We start from the raw sequence: 19698 nt of genomic DNA, 5'->3' as shown, positions 1-19698 counted from the left end.
TCTATTACGGCTCTTAATTTGGCAAATTGTTGGACAATAAAACATGAATAATCTGAAAGAAAATTTAGCAAAAGTCTTTGGAAAAAGAATTATACTTGCAAAGATATTTTAAAACAGCAGATTTAGAAACATTGGCTCGCCAAAGTGAAAATACCAGAGTTGTGCAAAGAGAAAAAAAAAAAGCTAGATTTACTAAGTTTACAGAATTCAGTTCCAGATGGAAAAACAGCCTCTTTCTCACATCCACAATAGGAATGTACATCTTCAAACATCCAGCATTGTGAAGGTCTTGGAATTATCTTTCTTAGGAAATTTAAAAATTTTATATATTTGAGTGAGCTGAACTACACAGGTTAAGATGAGTGCAAGGTGTGTTTTTTTTTTTTTATACTGTAGATGTGCTTATATGCTACTCACAATGGTAGCAAGCTGAAGCATCAGCACTGTTTCACAGCAATAAACACAGAAATACATTTTGAAACTTTGTTGTTTAAGAATATATATTTCTAATGAAGGTATGAAAAATTTATTTTAGGTACTATAAGATGCACACACACAAAAATGTTGAACTAAGAAGATTTGGAATCGAGTTTTGGCTCTGCAGTCAACTGGCAGTATATCTCACTCTTTTGCCATGAATTCCATGTAAAATATGATTGTTTAAACTTCCACATAATTTTAATTTATATTTACCTCAGAGTTTTGTTACAAAATTGTTTGCTTTTTTTGAAACGTATGTTTTACTTTTTAAATTGTTAACAAAATTCATTTGGTTCAAGCATCAAAAAGTGTAAAAAGATTTGTCACTCAGAGTTGTCCTCCTACCCCTGAAACCCTTCTATTATTTCCCATTTCCCCTGCTTCAAAAGATACTAGTCTTTTTAGGGTTTTATTTATTTTTCCAGAGAACTTTTATTTTTATATATCCAATAAAGCCAATATCCTTTATTTTTAACACATTTAAAACTGCTAAACTGTATTTACATAACAGCAAAAAATAAATTCTAATACTTTCTGATGTGAAAGCATTACTATTTGGATGTATTTTAAGTAATTTTAACTTTGGTTATATTAAGGATGAACTGTCAAGAACAGATTATGAACAAAAAAGATTTGATCAGAAGAATCAGAGGACCAAGAAAGCTCACAATATGACTAAAGATATTAGAACCAACACACAAGATAAAACTGTAAACAAATCTGTAATTCCAAGAAAACATTCCCAAAAGCAAATAGAAGAGCATTTTAGAAATCTACCTATGAGGGGCATGCCTGCTGCAAGTACACAGAAAGAGAGAAAAGAAGTAAGATCCTAATCTGTTCTTTTAACATAATTGTTGTGTTAAAATCGATCATTTCCTGTAAGAGATAATTAATGAAGCAAATGTGATGGTGTTTTAAAATATGAAGGACTATACAAATGCAGGCTATTTTTACACTATTGATATTTAGAGTTTTGGATTTATAATGTGAAAAGCACTGAACGAAATAGATAGTTCCTTTCTTCTGAGACCTCACACCCTGGTATCATAGTTTTGTAGTTATAGCAGGTGTATCTAGAGATCATCTAGACCAAAAACTGGATTCTTTAGTTGATGGTACTCAAAATTGTGTTTCATTTGTGTGTGTGTGTGTGTGTGTGTGTGTGTGCATGTGTGTGTATAGTTTATTTTTTCAGTGTAACAAATGCATGTTTAGTGCCTAGTATATGCAAGCTATGGTACTAGATCGTATGGAGGAAGTTTTTTTGAGTGCTCTAACTAGGCAACTTTCTTAGTGCCAAATATGGATTGTTGAGAAGATCAGCAAAGTATCTAATTCAATCCTTGGTACTTAGTAGATGCTCAGTAAATGCTACCTTTCTGTGACATTTAGATTATGGTTGAATGTGGGTTCAGGAATATGCAAAATTATTTAAAAGTTAAGGTTATTGTATTTTTATTGTACTTGAATATAATAAATATGTAAAATGTGTTTAAATGTTTCTCTTTGGTGCTGAAAATACACTTAGTAAGGTAAAAATTTTCATGTTTCTTAGGAGGATGATTTTTATATTTAAAGCTTTTCAAACTAATGCTTGAAATCTATATCTAGAATTTAAGGGCTGTTAAAATAGAGGTTATTTTTGACCTGATCATTCTTATTATAGTACTTAAGCTAGCAAAAGTGGCTTTAGAAAAATGAGATAAATGTTTGATGACTACTTTCATGGTGAGTTGAATAACTTTATACACATAGGGACTTTTGAAAGCATCCACGGTAATTCAAGATGAAGATTATATGTTACAAGTCTATGGAAAGCCAGTTTATCAGGGCCATCGAAGCACTCTTAAAAAAGGACCATATCTCAGATTTAATTCTCCATCTCCTAAGTCCAAACCACAGAGACCAAAAGTAATAGAACGAGTTAAAGGTAAGGAATCTCATTTTTTGTGTTTACTCTCACTTCTTAGTAGTATCAGTTTAACATGTATAGTTTCTTTTTGCTTTTTATTTATTACTTATAAATGCAATTAAAATTATATAATGCTTGGGGATGAAAAATAATTCCTTTTAGCAGAGGTAGGAAGAAATAGGCTGAAACTTAAAAATCATACACAAGATAGGAATAATTGGGAAGAAATGTAGGATTAAATGGCATCTTCAGAAAAAGCATGATAAAAGTTTTATTTAGGAGAAAATGATTTTTTTTTTTTTTTGAGACAGTGTCTCATTCTGTTCCCCAGGCTGGATTGCAATGGTGCAATCACAGTTCACTGCAGCCTTGACATACTGGGCTCAAGTGATCCCCCCTCCTCAGCCTCCCAAGTAGGTGGCGCGACAGGCAAACACCACCACACATGGCTATTTTTTTTTGTATTTTTTGTAGAGACAGGGTTTCACCACATTGCCTAGGCTGGTGATGATGAATCTTGAGCATCTAAATTATAATCTAGACATTTCCCTAAAGACCTTGGTCCGTTATGTTCTTATGAACAGAAAGATCAGCCATATGCTGTTCATTATCATAAAAGTGTTAATGGGTACTTTTGCAGTTTTGTTTTAAAAGAGACTTAGGTAGAAAAGTGAAAACTTTTATTGTTGCCTTTGTGCACAACTGAAAACATCTTCATTTATCACTGTGTGTTTTGAGTCACATCTACTGTTTCACTGGTACTGTATATTTAAGTATAACTCTTGGTTATATACTGAGTCTGTTAACTTTGGTTATGTACTATAGTTTATCAGCTTCTACTTAGCGATCAGTAAGCTACAGTTGACAATATGTGATATCTAATAGACACACACCCGTTTTCCTCTCTTATCCTTAGTAGAAGTTGGCGCTGTGGTGGTTACTTTGGTTCCCTTTCCTTTCTAAAGGTTATGTAATCATACAGATGTCAGGTTATATAGAAATTTTACTTACATTATTTTAAAACGGAAAGCATGTAGCTTATGGGTGATATTTATCCCAATGGATGATATTTACCCTAAAGTTTTCTCTTATTTAGTGTAGCTTTGATATTTTTTTTTTAGATGGAGTCTTGCTCTGTCGCCTGGGCTGGAGTGCAGTGGCATGGTCTCAGCTCACTGCAGCCTCACTGCAACCTCCGCCTCCAGGGTTCAAGCGATTCTCCTGCCTCAGCTTCCCAAGTAGCTGGGATTACAGGAATGTGCCATGACGCCTGGCTAATTTTTTTTGTATTTTTATTAGAGACGGGCTTTTGCCATATTGGCCAGGCTGCTTGAACTCCTGCCCTCAGGTGGCCCACCCACGTTGGCCTCCCAAAGTGCTGGGATTATAGGCGTGAGCCACCGTGCCTGGCCTAGTGTAGCTTTGCTAGTAATTGACGTGTGGGATTTTGAAAGTCTGCAAAAAATAATTTGAGATTTTAAAATGCTTTCAGATCTGAAAATAACTTCATTCAGTCACCCTTTTAATGGTCAGAAGTGATTGAGAGCCTGTATTAGTCCATTTTCATACTGCTATAAAGAACTTCCTGAGACTGGGTAATTTATAAAGAAAAAAAAGTGGAATTGACTCACAGTTCCACTGCACTGGGGAGGCCTCAGGAAACTTACAGTCACGGCAGAAGGGAAGCAAGGCATGTTTTACATGGCATCAGGAGAGAGGGAGCATAGAAAGCCATGTCCTTTTAATCAGATCTCATGAGAATTCACTATCACAAGAACAAAGTAGGGGAAACTGTCCCCATGATGCAGTTATCTACCACCAGGTCTCTCCTGTGACACATGGGGATCAGTTTGAGATGAGATTTGGGTAGGAACACAGAGCCAAGCCATATCAGAACCTAAGGACTTATGCTTATCCTAGGGCCTCAATACCTGCCATTTCCCCTGTCTGGAGAGCTCTTCATTCAAACAGTTGCATGGTTCTCTCTCTCATTTCTTCCATCTCTGCTCTTAGATTTTAGCTCCTTAGAGAGATCTAGCCTGACCATTCTATTCAAAGACTTATCTCCTGTTCCTCTTTATCTCCTCACCCTGCCATATTGTTCTTCATAGCACTTCACACTTCTTGTTGTTATATTTTTGTTTCTTTGTTTTATTATTTATTTATTGTCACTACTAGACTGTAGACTCCATGAGTACAGTTGGTTTAGTCACCTCTGTATTCCTTGTGCCTTAAACAATGTTTAACACATATTGAATTCTGAAAAAACATTTTATATAAACACTCAAGAAAACTATTCATTTAATAGAATGAATGAGTATCAGAAAACAAGATGAAAGAATATAGACATGGTACTAAAATTTTTCTTCCTGGGATCATAAACAAAAGGAACCTATATTTAAAAGTCTAGATTTATAGGTTGGGCACAGTGTCTCATGCCTGTAATCCTACCACTTTGGGAGGCTGAGGCAGGAGGATTGCTTGAGACCTAGGATTCAAGACCAGCCTTGGCAACCTAGCTAGATCCCATCTCTACAATAAATTTAAAATATTAGCAGGGTGTGCCTGTAGTCCCAGCTACTTGGGAGGCTGAGATGGGAGGATCGCTTTAGCACTTGAGCCTCGGAGTTCAAGGTTGTAGTGAGCTATGATAGGGCCACTGCACTCCAGCCTGAGCAACTGAGCAAGACCCTGTCTCTGTAAAACAAAAATTAAATACATAAAAACACCCACATGTGAAATGGAAGTGTAGGTGATGGTCTGAGACATCACCACCAAGCTGGGTACTGGAGAGGTGGTTGAGACCTGACCCCAAGACTGCACAGGACCTCACCTCAGTGGTGCAGACACTCTTGCAGCAGATGCAAGATAAATTTCAGACCATGTCTGACCAGATCATTGGGAGAATTGATGATTTAAGTAGTCACATTGATAATCTGGAGAAGAACATCACAGACCTCATGACACGGGCTGGAATGGAAGAACTGGAGGGTGAAAACAAGATATCTGCCACAAAAAGAGAGTTAAGCGTTGCTTATAATTTATACTGGAATCTGGAACACCATTTTTCCGAGCCAAGAGAAGATTGAATGGCTTTTTGCAGCTAAATACTATGTGTAGACAGGTTTTATATTATAAAATGTGCTTTCTTATCATATACTATATAGTCAGTTTATAGAGCACTTTACCCCCCAGTTTCTTGAACATGGTATCTTCACATCTTGGACCTTGGTCAGTTGTGCTATTAATTATTAAACACTAAAACTTTGGGGGTTTCTGCATTAAAAAAAAAAGCACCTACATGTTAAAAGTGAAAATATAATGTCAGGAAATTATTTAGAAAATGTTTTGGCCTCTTCTCCTTTGCCCTTTTACTTTATTCTTTTATTCACTTTTTTTGTGTGTTCCATAGATATTTATCCACTTCTTCAAAGACATAAAGTCATATTTTTTATTTTTTAAGATTTAGGTTATAATGGCAACATACAAATGTATACATCATAGGAACAGAAAAAAATGTACAGTAGTCTTCCCTTATTCATGGGGGATATGTTCCAGTACCCTCAATGGATGCCTAAAACAATGGGTAGTACCAAGCTATAACATCTACTGTGTTTTTTTAATCTGATAATTGAGATGGCAACTAAGTTTTTAATGGACATGTGGTGTCTACAGTGTAGATACCCTGGACAAAGGGAAGATTCATGTCCTGGGCAGGTTGGAGCAGGATGGCATGAGACTTTATTTATTGTGCTACTCAGAACAGCATACAGTGTAAAACTTATGACTTAGCTGGGCATGGTGTGCATATGTGGTCTTATCTACTCTGGAGGCTGAAGTGGGAGGATCACTTGAGCCTGGCAGGCAGAGGTTACAGTGAGCTGAGATCGCACTACTGCACTCCAGCCTGGGTGGAGTAAGATTCCATCTAAAAAATAATAATAATTAATAATTTTTAAAAACTTATGAATTATTTATTTCTTGAATTTTCCATTTGATATTTTCCAACCAAGGTTGACCCCAGGTAACTGAGACAGGGAAAGAGAAACTACAGATAAGGAGGGCCTACTATATAACAATATTAATTCATAAGGTTTAGGTAAGTATAGAATTAGATTATCTGTACATAATTTTTAAATATAAAGGCTGGTTATTCAGAATTATGTTATGTATAAAGGTGTAAGGAAAAAATGAAAATCATCCAGTTCCAAAAATGATCATTAACTTTTTTGTACCTATGGAAAAACATTTAATGAATTCAAACGTTGTCTGAATATTCTTTAGAATCTTTATTTAACATTTTTTTCTAGTTGTATCTATTTTGTCATAGTAGCTGTACAAGTTGTTTATCTATTCAGGGGCCGGCAACTATGGCCTACAGGTGAGCTGACTATTTTTATAAAGTTTTATTTGCATCTAACCGTGTTCCTTCATTTAAATATTGTCCATGGCTTCTTTCATGATGCAACAGCAGAACTGAGTCATTACAGCTGAGATCACGTGGCCTACCAGACTGAAATATTTACTATCTGGCCATTTAAGCAGTTTGGCACCTCTGATCTATATATTACTTCTGTTTTGGGGCCCTGTAACTTTATATATAGAATTGAGATTTTTCTGTGAAGAGCTATTGTATTTCTAGATGGCTGGATAGTAGATATTTTAACAATATTTAAAAATGTCTGCCATTCGTAATTATTATAGGCACTAAAGTAAAGTCAATAAGAACACAGACTGACTTCTATGCAACAAAACCGATAAAGATGGATTCTAAAACGAAACACTCCATTCCTATGTTACCTCATGGCGATCAGCAGTATTTGTTCAGCCCAAGTAGAGAAATGCCTACTTTTTCAGGTACACTGGAAGGTCATCTGATTCCTATGGCAATTCTTTTAGGTAAGACCCAACAAAATATGGGGGATGAATTTTGTTTATTTATTTGTTTGTTTATTTATTAGAGATAGGATTTTGCTACGTGGCTCAGGCTGGTCTGGAACTCCTGGACTCAAGCAATTTGCCTACCTCAACCTCTCAAAGTGCTGAGATTACAGGCTTGAGCCACCGTGCCCAGCCTGTGAATTTTAAATTCTTATCAGCCGTAGCAGAGCTTACAACATGGTACAAATATGATAGTCACCTGCCTTTTCCTGTAAATGTTGTTTGTTTTTGTGGGGAGGGGCTCAGAGTGTATTTTATGCTGTTTAATAGCAGTCCCTGAACTGGTGGGTACCTGCTTTAGTTTCACCAGCAGGAAGAATTCTTTCGATAGGTTATAGTATATTATTGTAGATGGAATGAAGTTTTAAAAAATGTTTTGGCTGGGCACAGTGGCTCATGCCTTTAATCACAGCACTTTGGGAAGCTGAGATGGGTGGATTGCTTGAGACCAGGAGTTTGAAACCAGCCCAAGCAACATAGCAAGACTTTGTCTCTTAAAGAAAAAATTATCTGGGCTTGGTGGAATAACCTGTAGTCCTAGCTATTCTGGAGGCCGAAGCAGGAGAATCCCTTCAGCCTAGGCCAGGAGTTTGAGGCTGCAGTAAATGATAACTATGCCACTGTACTCCAGCCTAGACAACAGAGCAAGACCCTGTTTCTTAAAAGAAAAGTTTAAATATATCATAGACATTGATAATAATTCAAGAAGTCTGATTGGCTTGTTAATACCATTATGTCTTTGGGGAAGTATTCATGTACTTTTTTGTACTTTTGAACTAGGCTATCATAGTGAAAGCTGTGTAGGTGTGTAATCTAAGCCAATAGTTGTTTATTTACTTATTTGTATTCTCTGAGTTGTCTTGTTAAAAATTAAACAGATCATTTTTGTCCTCACACCAGCTCTTCAAGTCTAATTGGCTCTTTTTTCCCGTTAGTGTCATTGCTATTCTTTTGTTTTGATTAATGATTTAAGTATGAATATTTTTTAACATAAGATAATTTTTTATTTTTGAAATCATGGGTTAATGGCGTGTCAACATAAAAGCTCTCTGTTTAAACATATCTTCTAGTAATAAAATAGCTAACACTGTTAAAGTCCTTACTATGTGCCAGGTACAGTTTTGAGCACTTTACATATATTCTCTCATTTAATCCACCCTATAAAGCACATGGTAATATACAAATTATACAGCTAAAGAAACTGAAGCACAAAGGGGTTACATAATTTGTCAAAGGCCGCACAACGGGAATGGCGTCAGGATTCAAACCCAGGCAGAGGCAGTCTGGCTTTACAGTCTGTGTTTTCAATAAGTACACTGTACTAACCCTTTTTACTTTGATATGTAGAAAACAAGTAGGACTTTGGAAGTGAAAGTTTTTGACATTTTAAAATGTGGATAATATTAATAGCTTTATATTCGCCTTTATTTTGAGGATTAAATTAGATAGTGATGTAAAGTGTTAGTACATATAACTCCCTAGTAAAAGTCGCTGCGTATGGTGACCATGTTGATAATGCTGATGATGGAGAGAGAGGTGATTGTCAGATAGGACTTTTTTTTCGTATGAGAAGATAGCCATTAAGATCCAGGTGGTGTATTCGACATTTCTCTTTTTTTTCTGAACTAGTTGACTTATTTTTTCCCCTAAACTTCTTAGGACAAACCCAAAGTAATAGTGATTCTATGCCACCTGCTGGAGTGATTGTCAGCAAGCCACACCCTATAACTGTGACTACTTCTATTCCTCCATCATCTCGAAAAGTAGAAACTGGAGTAAAGAAAGCTAACATAGCTGTTGTAGAAATGAAGTCAGAAAAAAAGGACCCTCCTCGGCTTACTGTACAGGTATGTCAGGGTGTGTGAGTAGAAAATTTTAAGGAAGAAAAAAATTTTTTGCTTAACATTGGTAGTGAAATTCATTTTAATGCTTCATGAAAATACTGCTTTCATCATGGCTCCTTTACTTTTTATTTATTTTTATTTTTTAAATGGAGTTTCGCTCTTGTCACCCAGGCTGGAGTGCAATGGTGTGATCTTGGCTCACTGCAACCTCCACCTCCTGGGTTCAAGCAATTCTCCTGCCTCAGGTGCTTGCCACCATGCCCAGCTTTTTTTGTATTTGCTTTAGTAGAGACGGGATTTCACATGTTGGCCAGGCTTGTCTCGAGCTCATCACCTCAGGTGATCCACCCACCTTGGCCTCCCAAAGTGCTGGGATTACAGGTGTGAGCCACTGTGCCCGGCTGGTTCCTTTATTTTTAAAACTGTGATATTAATGTGATGTCTCTATCCTGTTTTGGATGATTTAAGCTATTCTTCTAGGCCAATGACTTATTACAAGTGGCTTGATAATATTCCAAAGGGAACAGTTGAACTGTGTATTATAATTAATTTTTAAAAGTTAATGTTTGTGACTTATATAATTAATACTTGAAACTTTACACTAACATATGTTAGAAGACTTGAATGAATACAAGACTTAAACACTCTCATGTGGGAAGAAACCCTTTGACTTCCACATTCAAACATCTACCCATCGGCCTGGGATCCAGCTGTAGAAGCTGAGGTCTTCACTAGGTCTGGGCAAAAATGGACATGAATGTTTACGTGTGATTTTCTGTTGACCAGTCAGGAGGCATATGTAGGAAAGTGTTCATGAACCATGGTAAACTTTTTCGCTAATTTATTCCAACCCCTGTGTTCATCTTACCATCCTTGCTTACTTACAAGTAATTAGAACACTCCAGTCCTTAGACTGCTCCAGGGTTCTCTTCTCGTGATTGAGCCAGGACAAATGAGTTTTCTTGGGCAACTTAGTATGGGCAACTTGCCTCATTCTTGGATCCTGACCACTGAGGAGAAGATAATCCTAGAGCTATCAGATGCCACCACATGAACAGTCATCAGGCTCTTAGTACTGATTTTTGACTGCATACTGCTCCCTGAACAAATGAACCATCCATTTCTACTGCACAAATTTATACAGAACAGCCTCAACCCATCAGCCTGAGAGGTTCCCAGAGACTTAGAAATCGCCCATGTAGCTCCACAAATTCATCATTCTTGTAGAGTAACTTCTACCCTACAGCTAAAATTGACAATATGTTTTCACAGCCAAGTTGTTAGGGCTGAGACAGTCAGTGGGTCTCAGGAAGACTCCTTGCCCTGTGCTTGATAGGAGCAAATGCACAATAAAGCCCTGGCCTGGAGTAGAACCTTTGAACTCCCAGTCATTCTTGCAGGGCAGGGAACTCTCAACATGAACCCAAATTTGTTCCTCACTTCAGCAGCCTGGGCATCCTTCTGACAGTGCAGGTTCACTAACCTAGCCATGGCGGCAGCGGTGGAGGCTTTGGGAGACCTGGGACACTTGAGCCTGGACAGCTTCCTGAGCCAAGTACAAACTCAGTCAATGTGTATTGAATGAATGAGCATCACTAGCACAGTCAATTCTTGGGGAAATTAGAGGAATCCAGATTGGGTGGGGAAAATCCTTAATTAAAAGGCAAGCAGTACACAGTAAGAACTTATAAAAAGAAGATGCTAGTAAAGCATTAGTTTTTAAATATAAAGATCTCCATAAATTAATAAGAAAACACATAGATTCAATCTAGAAATATTCAAAGGACATGAATAAGACTCTACAAAAGAGGAAGTACAGTTTATCAGCAAGCAAAATGAATAAATTTTGCCAGTAATCAAGATAATACAAATTAAAATAATAATATGCTTCCATTTAAAAACTATTATTGCTGAAACAATCATATTATCTAATTTTGGTGAGAGTTGGATAAAACTTAGAATTAATTATGTTTTTGATGATGTAAATAGAGGCTGTTTGGATTACATTTCACCAGTAATTCCAAGAATCTTAAGTATTCATGTCCTGTAGCTCAGAAAGTTGATCCAGTATCTGGCTATCTAGCATAGTGAATTAATTTAGAGTTTAGGAAGAAAACTCCGTGTGTGTGTGTGTGTGTGTGTGTGTGTGTGTGTGTGTGTGTGTGTATTTGAAGTTTTTTTGTAGTGATATATATATTTTGCAGTGATATATATATTTTTTTCTACTATCATTCATATATATATATGTATATGTATATGTGTATGTGTATATATATATATATATATATGATAGTGGAAAAATTGGAAAATTTTCCAAATGGAACTTAATTAAATAATGAAGACATGTATTTATAGAAATGTTATATAGCATTTAAAAATGTAATTATGAAATATGTACAAAAGTATGATAAAGTATTTATGGTTCTTCATTGTAATCACAATGAAAAATCAAGAATGAAAACTATTTTTTTGTTTGGAAAGGAGTCTCACTCTGTCACCCAGACTGGAGTGCAGTGGCATGATCTTGGGTCACTGCAACCTCCACCTCCCGGGTTCAAGGGATTCTCCTGCCTCAGCCTCCTGAGTAGCTGGGACTACAGGTGTGTGCCACCACACCTTGCTAATTTTTTGTATTTTTAGTAGAGATGGGATTTCACTGTGTTAGCCAGGATGGTCTTGATCTCCTGACCTAGTGATCCGCCTGCCTTGGCCTCCCAAAGTGCTGGGGTTACAGGCATGAGCCACCAGGCACGGCCGAATGAAGACTATTTTAAATTTGAGTTATGTATAAGTAGGTAGTAAAAGACAAAGGGAATAGTGAAAATGAAGTTATCTTAAGATAGAATTTTGTGTATTTCCCTCTTTATTTTTCACATTTTGTAAAATATGCTTTCATAATTTAAAAATTTTGTTATCCATTGGCTTCACAATAAAAACTTAAAGGGCGTGCTTTGTTTTTATGTATACGTACATATATACATGTCTATATACATATATATATGTATGTATACATATATGCATAAAAACAAAGCATCGTACATATATTTACATCATGTATATATATATACACATACATATACATATATATAAACATCCACATAAAAATGTTTGAGTAAAAATGATAAACAGAAAACTAAATGTTGTATTCTGTTTTAGGTATTGCCCAGTGTAGATATCGACAGCATTTCAAATGGTAGTGCTGATGTCAGTTCACCTCTGCCTAGTCCCAAGGAAGCATCTCTTCCTCCTGTGCAAACTTGGATAAAGGTATATTTCAGAATTTTATCATATTATTTTGAGTAATGTCTGATTGTGGATTTTAACTAATGTAACTCCATTTAAAGCATTTTATCATAACTTACTATAAAAATTTAGATTTTGAGGAAAAGATTCACAACAAAAATTTTTTTTTTTTTTTTTAGACAGAGTCTTGCTCTGTCACCCAGGCTTAAGTACAGTGACGTGATCTTATCTCACTATAACCTCTGCCTGTAGGTTCAAGCAATTCTCCTGCCTCAGCCTCCCAAGTAGCTGGGATTACAGGCACCTGCCACCACACCTGGCTAATTTTTGTATTTTTAGTAGAGACAGTGTTTCATCTTGTTGGCCAGGCTGGTCTTGAACTCCTGACCTCAAGTGATCCCCCTGCCTTAGCCTCCCAAAGTTTTGGGATTATAGGCATCAACCACCACGCCCAGCCCAAAACAAATTTTGAATTGTTTATGAACTTGAAAGTTTGTTTCAGCTTCTTACATTTGTAACTGTTTGGCAAGTAATACTCTTTAGTGTAACATTTTGGTAATTTAAGTTGTGAAACTCTCATGTGAAGAAAGAATTTCTCTTTGGTGATGAATCTTTGATTTCCATGGGAATTATAGATTTCCTAAATGTGAATTTTATAGTGACAATTGGAGTTTATATTTTGGAATGTTACCTTGTTATCCTACTGTAGACATGATACAAAAATATGCATTTCTTCCTGGTATTTATTTGCTTTTGAATAATGAAGCTATGGCTTTACTACACAGCAAAATAGCAATGTAACTTACTTCAAGTTTTGTTTATTGTGAGCAAATTTAGTCATCGAGGATACAGTTTTAAAAGCAGAGAGAACACCAGCAGCCTCTCATGATCACAAGTAATGAAATAGAACTGACCCTGGGCTGGTCGCAGTGGCTCATGGCTGTAATCCCAGCACTTTGAAAGGCTGAGGAGAGCCGATCACAAGGTCAAGAAATTGAGACCATCCTAGCCAACATGGCGAGACCCCATCTCTACTAAAAATACAAAAATTATCTGGGCATGGTGGGGTACACCTGTAGTCCCAGCTATTCAGGAGGCTGAGGCAGGAGAATCGCTTGAACTCGGGAGGTAGAGGTTGCAATGATCAAAGATCGCGCCACTGCACTCCAGCCTGGCAACAGAGCGAGACTCCATCTCAAAAAAAAAAAAAAAAAAAAAAAGCCAGAAAAGAAATAGAACTGACCCTAAGTGACGTTTGTGCTTAATTGAATTTTTCATCAGTAATTTTCAATAAACCAGAAGTTTATTGAAACTTCTATGATAACAAGTAATACATTTTTGGGCTGTTTATCATTCTGTTCTCAGTAAGACATTCTGCTGTCAGTAAGTGGCTATTGTGTGACTATACTTTATATAGTAAGGCCTAAAGGTTAGATTTTTTTAAATGATTATTTCGTTTATTTTCCTGAATTATTTGATTTTGTATCTGTCTTTCTGTGAGTTTGTATATATGTATACTTAGATATCTACACATGTAAACACTTTTCTTTCTCTTAATTCTAGAAGAGAAGTCTCAATTCTATCAACCTGTTGATCAATTAAGTTATATTGCTGGTAGAGTTTTTTACAGAAAAATGGCTGATTAATTTTTTATAGCTATTGAAATGGTGACCTAATGGCTTGGGGACTAGCTTGGATTTCATTTACAAGTTAAGTCAATTCTGAATAGGGTAATAAAATTTTAAAAAAGGACCAGGTAATTATAAGCTTATAGGTGGAAAGATGATAAATTACTTATAAATTTTAAAAGCATTAAGCACATCAAAAACTTTCTGAAAATGCTTTATTTAGACTCCAGAAATTGTGAAGATAGATGAAGAAGAGGTGAAGTTTCCAGGAACTAACTTTGATGAAATAATCGATGTCATACAGGTAACAAAGCTTAGAAACCATGAGAAATTATTTTCTACTGTTATTTTTCCAGGTTATTGACTATCTTTTGACTATTAATATTTTGTTGCAATGCTTTTAGATACCTCCTTTTACTTAATATATAAATTAAATATACTTTTATTTTAAAAATTACAAAGTTGTTATTCTAGAACGCAGTATTGTGTTTCATCTATATCACCTATCTTCCTTCATGAAACTTCATGGTTGTCTGCCATTTCCTACCTAGATTTTGTCTCTGCTGTTTCCTGCTTCCTTTCTTCCTGCTTCCTTTGGCTTCTTTTCTTTCAATTTGTCTTTTCTTCATTCTATTGCATTTATCTATTGTGATTTTTGCATTCATGATGAGGCGACCAATTAATTTATATTGAGAAAAAAAGTTTTGAGGAATCTATAATCCAGAAGAAGATCCCATATAGAACAAAGAGTTATAGAAATGATAGAAATAATGAAATAGAGGGAAAAAATAGGCAGAATTAAATTATAGAGAATGGGAGACAAAATGATAGAACATTGAAACTACTTGAATATTATGTCAGTAGACTTTAAAGAAGACATTTGTTCATGTTTCTTTGACTTTTAGAGCTAAGACCAGTTTTCTTAATCATAAAATGATCTCCAGTTTTAGAATATGGAGAGGTGTACAGTATATTCATGTTATTTACTCACAGGTATGTCTTTTCTCATATTGAGTGCCACATGAGAATTTTGAAGGCAGGGACCTTAGTTATATATTCCTAATGCCTAGCAAAGGTACTTGGTAACTGTTTATCTAATATACAAGTGAAGGAAACAGTTATAGCAGTAGCAAAGGATTTAGCATTCAAAGACAGTGTTCCTGTAGTAGCTTTGCCATTTATTAGCTGTAGACTTCATTTTTCAGTGAGATAATATTACTGAGTTATAGTATTTAGAGATACCAAAGTGTTTTGGATTGCATTATTTATAGATAAAATGATATGACTTCTGTGTTTTACTTTAAAATGATATGTGAAGGGGAGAGGGGCTAGATGAGACAAGACTGACCATGAGTTGATAATTTTTAAAGTTGGGGAGCAGATAAATGCAATTCATGCTATTTATATAATAGACACATTACATAGACACTATTTGTTTAAACACATATGATATTTTTCGTAATAAAAAATTTAACAATTCCAGAAATAATTTTATTGAGTATGATGTGGTAATGCAGATAATTTGTCAGATGACTGACCTAATTGCATATTTAAATGTAAATTATAAGTTATATAAGAGCAAAAAGTGATTTTGGAAGTGTATTATTCCATTTTGCATTATTATAAAGGAATTACTGGGTAATTTATAAAGAAAGGAGATTTAAGGCCAGGTGAGGTGGTCCATGCCTGTAATCCCAGGACTTTGGGAGGCCAAGAGGGGTGGATTACCTGAGGTCAGGAGTTTAGGACCAGCCTGGCCAACATAGTGAAACCCTGTCTCTACTAAAAAATACAACGATTAGCTGGATGTGGTGGCGGGTACTTATAATCCCAGCTACTCAGGAGAGTGAGACTGGAGAATTGCTTGAACCCAGGAGATGGAGGTTGTAGTGAGCCAAGATCATGCCATTGCACTCCAGCCTGGGTGAAAAGACGGAAACTCTGTCTGAAAAAAAAAGAAAGAAAGAAAAGAAAAGAGATGTAATTTGCTCATGGAAACTTTTACTTAGGTAGAAGGCCGTGAGGGAACAGATGTGTCACAAAGCAAAAGAGGGAGTAAGAGAGAGAGGAGGATGTGCCAGTGTCCTTTAAACAACCAGCTGTCACATGAACTAACTTATTACTATGCGGAAGGCACCAAGCCATTCATGAGGGATCCACCCCTATGACCCAAGCACCATCTACCAGGCCCCATCTTGGGCACTGGGGATCACATTTCAACATGAGATTTGGAGGGGACAAATATCCAAACCATATCAGGATGCATCAATTTTTTAATGATAATTATTAAGTTCATACACTTCCAGAGGAAATGTTAATTGTGTTTTATCTAGGAATAATTACGTTTTCTAGTTTATTTTATGGTTGCATTCAATGAATATTGGTTTCTAAAAAGACAAACTGATTATGTAATTAAGGATTCTTCAACATGATATGTATGACTAATGTGTATGTTGTAATTAATGTGATACCACCTAATCAGAAATGCTGTTGGTTAATTTAGAAATGTTGGTTATTTCACCTAGTTCCTTGCCTATAATTGGTACTGAGTAAATCTTGAACAAATACAAGAATAGTTTTGTTTTTATTACTACCAGGAAGAGGAAAAATGTGATGAAATTCCAGACTCTGAACCAATTCTGGAGTTTAACAGAAGCATTAAAGCTGATTCTACAAAATATAATGGTCCTCCGTTTCCGCCAGTTGCTTCTACTTTTCAGCCCACGGCTGACATTCTGGATAAAGTAATTGAGAGAAAAGAGACATTGGAAAATAACTTAATTCAATGGTAAGTTTACAATGGTGTTGGTATGAATAGAACTATAGTAGCAAATATAAATGGGAAATATTAAATTGTGGCTGAAAATATTTCTTGTCTTCTTTTGTTTATTAAACCTTCTTTGCTTTAGTCACTGGAAAGTGTTTGATGTAATGCCGAGGGCTTAACTATTGTTGGAGGTCTTATTTTTGTCCTTGAATATTTGTACTCAGTCTGTCTGTTTTGGCAAAGTAGACTATTAGGAAGCCTTAAAAATGTACATGTTCTTTAATCCAGTGATTCATTTCCAGAAACTTATCCTAAGGCAGTAATTATGGTTTGCTACCAGGCCAGGGATCCCCAACCCCAGGGCCACCAACCAGTACCGGTCTGTGGCCTATTAGGAACCAGGGAACTAGGCTGCACAGCAGGAGCTGAGCAGCTGGTAAGTGAGCATTACTGCCTGAGCTCCACCTCCTGTCAGATCAGTGGTGGCATTAGATTTCACAGAAGCACAAACCCTATTGTAAACTGTGTATGCGAGGGATCTAGGTAACATGCTCCCTATGAGAATCTAATGCCTGATGATCTGAAGTAAAACAGTTTCATCCCAAATCCAACCCCCCTACCTCCCCATCTATGGAAAAATTATTTTCAACAAAACCAATCCCTGGTGCCAAAAGGTTGGGGATAAAGGTTGACTGCTATACTAGGCCATTTAATACCTGCTACTACAAAGAAGGCACTGTCCTAGGTTTGCTACACACTTATAACAACAAGTTGTAATATGTTATCATTGTTACATATTGCAATAACAATTGTAACTTGTTATTACACATGAATATGGAATGAACTCTATTATTTGTATTTTTACTTGTAAGAAACCTTAAGGAAGTTATGGAATAAGTGAAATGACTGAATATTAATATGGTCATGAAAACTAGGTTTAGAAGAAATTTAGTGATGTTAAAAGATATTGATAATATACTGGCATGTAAATGAAGCAGGTTACTAACAATGTAACCCTAGTTTACAAGATCTTACTCAAAAATAAGTGTGCAGTCTGGCACATTGGCTCACATCTGTAATCCACCACTTTGGGAGACCAAGGCGGATGGATCACCTGAGGTCAGGAGTTCGAGACCAGCCTGACCAACACGGTGAAACCCCGTCTCTACTAAAAAAAAAATTAGCCAGGTGTGGTGGCATGCACCTGTAGTTCCAGCTACACAGGAGACCGAGTCAAGAGAATCGATTGAACCCAGGAGGTAGAGGTTGCAATGAGCCAAGGTTGGGCCACTGCACTCTAGCCTGGGCTAAAGAGTGAGACTGTGTCTCACAAAAAAAAAGTTTTCATAAAACAGAAGTTGGAAAAAACATATATACCAAATTAACTCTGTTTATCCTTGAACCTAGAATTATAGGTCAGCCTTATCAGTTTTTTAAACTCATAAATTTTCTAAATTTTTAACAATGAACACCTATTATTTATATAATAAAAATGTTTAAGAAGTCTGTTAGCTGCTCTAAAAAAATGTTCTAGAAGTCTCCTGTTCCCTTTTCCCTTCCCGAAGATGACCTTGGAGATATAGTTTTCTTTACATTTTAAGAGGAAAACTAAAATAAACATGTAAGCTGTGCTATATTACAGTCTATATGTTTATTTCCTTGAGGAGAGAGGGCAGCTGGACTTTTCTAGCTCTGATAAGTACTAAAATAAACATATAGGCTGTAATATAAAATAAACATATAGGCTGTAATATAGTACAGTCTGTCTTACAGCCTATATGTTTATTTCCTTGAAGAGAGGTTAGCTGGACTTCTTTTCTAGCTCTGATCTTATATGGTTTTTATATGTGCGCTCAGTGGAAATCAAACAGTTTAGGTACATGATGTCATTGACCCAAGTCTTATTTTGAATTTAGGAGTTCTGTTAAGCTTTTCATTAGACATATCTGAAAGATTTTAATTTGATTTCATGAACTATCTCCCACAAGGAGATTCTGTTTAGTGTGTTTTATCTTCTTCAGAGGTACTTTTTTTTTTTTTCAAGACAGAGTCTCACTCTGTTGCCCAGGCTGTAGTGCAGTGGGGTGATCATGGCTCACTGCAGCCTTGACCTCCTGTGCTCAGGCCATCCTCACACCTCAGCCTTCTGTGTAGCTGGCACATACCACCATGCCCAGCTAATTTTTTGTATTTTTTGTAGCGACGGTGTTTTGCCCTGTTTCCCAGGATGATCTTGAACTCCAGAGCACAAGCAGTGTGCCCAACGTGGCCTCCCAAAGTGCTGAGATTACAGGTGTGCACCATGATGCCCAGCCCATTTTATTATTTTTTTTTCTTCTAGATTTAACTTTCAGAATGATTGCTTTCACACACATGTGTTTGTGGCATTGGTAAAGGTTATTTTTAAGGGTGGTATGTCTAGCATTTTTAACATTTCAATTAAATTGAGGAATCTTAACTTTTATCTGCCCCTCCCCCGCTCAGGGTAGAGCAAGAAATAATGTCAAGAATTATCTCTGGGCTCTTTCCAATCCAGCAACAGATTGCCCCTAGTATCAGTGTGTCAGTCAGTGAGACAAGTGAACCACTGACTTCTGACATTGGTGAGTGAAATGGATCTTTTTTGTTTTTATTAAAAGACAAAAGCCTTAGTTCACTGTGGATTTATACATTCCAAAGGTCAAGTAAATCTTCCAACAACAAAAGGTAAGCTCTTCTAACCTAACTTCTTAGTACTTCTTTGTGATGATGGTTAGTTATCTCTCACCCTCTTATTTCATGTTGCAGCTTTCAGATGATTAAGCCACTCTTCATACCTCCCACTCCAAATCTCTGTTATCCTCATTGTACTTTGTACGTATTTTTTTTTTTTTTTTTTTT

At 36.2% G+C, this 19698-nt stretch overlaps 1 protein-coding gene across 4 annotated transcripts in view; it reads left to right on the top strand.

The window, feature by feature from the left end:
- KIAA0586 (KIAA0586 ortholog) overlaps positions 1-19698 on the top strand; it is a 122112-nt gene that overhangs the window by 34714 nt on the left and 67700 nt on the right. For all 4 annotated transcript variants that reach the window (XM_017531046.2, XM_017531045.2, XM_017531047.2 and 1 more), the window contains exons 13-20: positions 1077-1304; positions 2239-2413; positions 7100-7294; positions 8996-9183; positions 12337-12447; positions 14275-14355; positions 16649-16839; positions 19303-19421. In XM_017531046.2, coding sequence (XP_017386535.1) covers positions 1077-1304; positions 2239-2413; positions 7100-7294; positions 8996-9183; positions 12337-12447; positions 14275-14355; positions 16649-16839; positions 19303-19421 — 1288 coding nt within the window. The remainder of the gene's footprint in view (positions 1-1076; positions 1305-2238; positions 2414-7099; positions 7295-8995; positions 9184-12336; positions 12448-14274; positions 14356-16648; positions 16840-19302; positions 19422-19698) is intronic.

This window comes from Cebus imitator, unplaced genomic scaffold, assembly GCF_001604975.1.
Source record: "Cebus imitator isolate Cc_AM_T3 unplaced genomic scaffold, Cebus_imitator-1.0 Scaffold70, whole genome shotgun sequence".
NCBI classification, from domain to species: domain Eukaryota; kingdom Metazoa; phylum Chordata; class Mammalia; order Primates; family Cebidae; genus Cebus; species Cebus imitator.
This window is presented reverse-complemented; position numbering and strand designations above follow the sequence as displayed.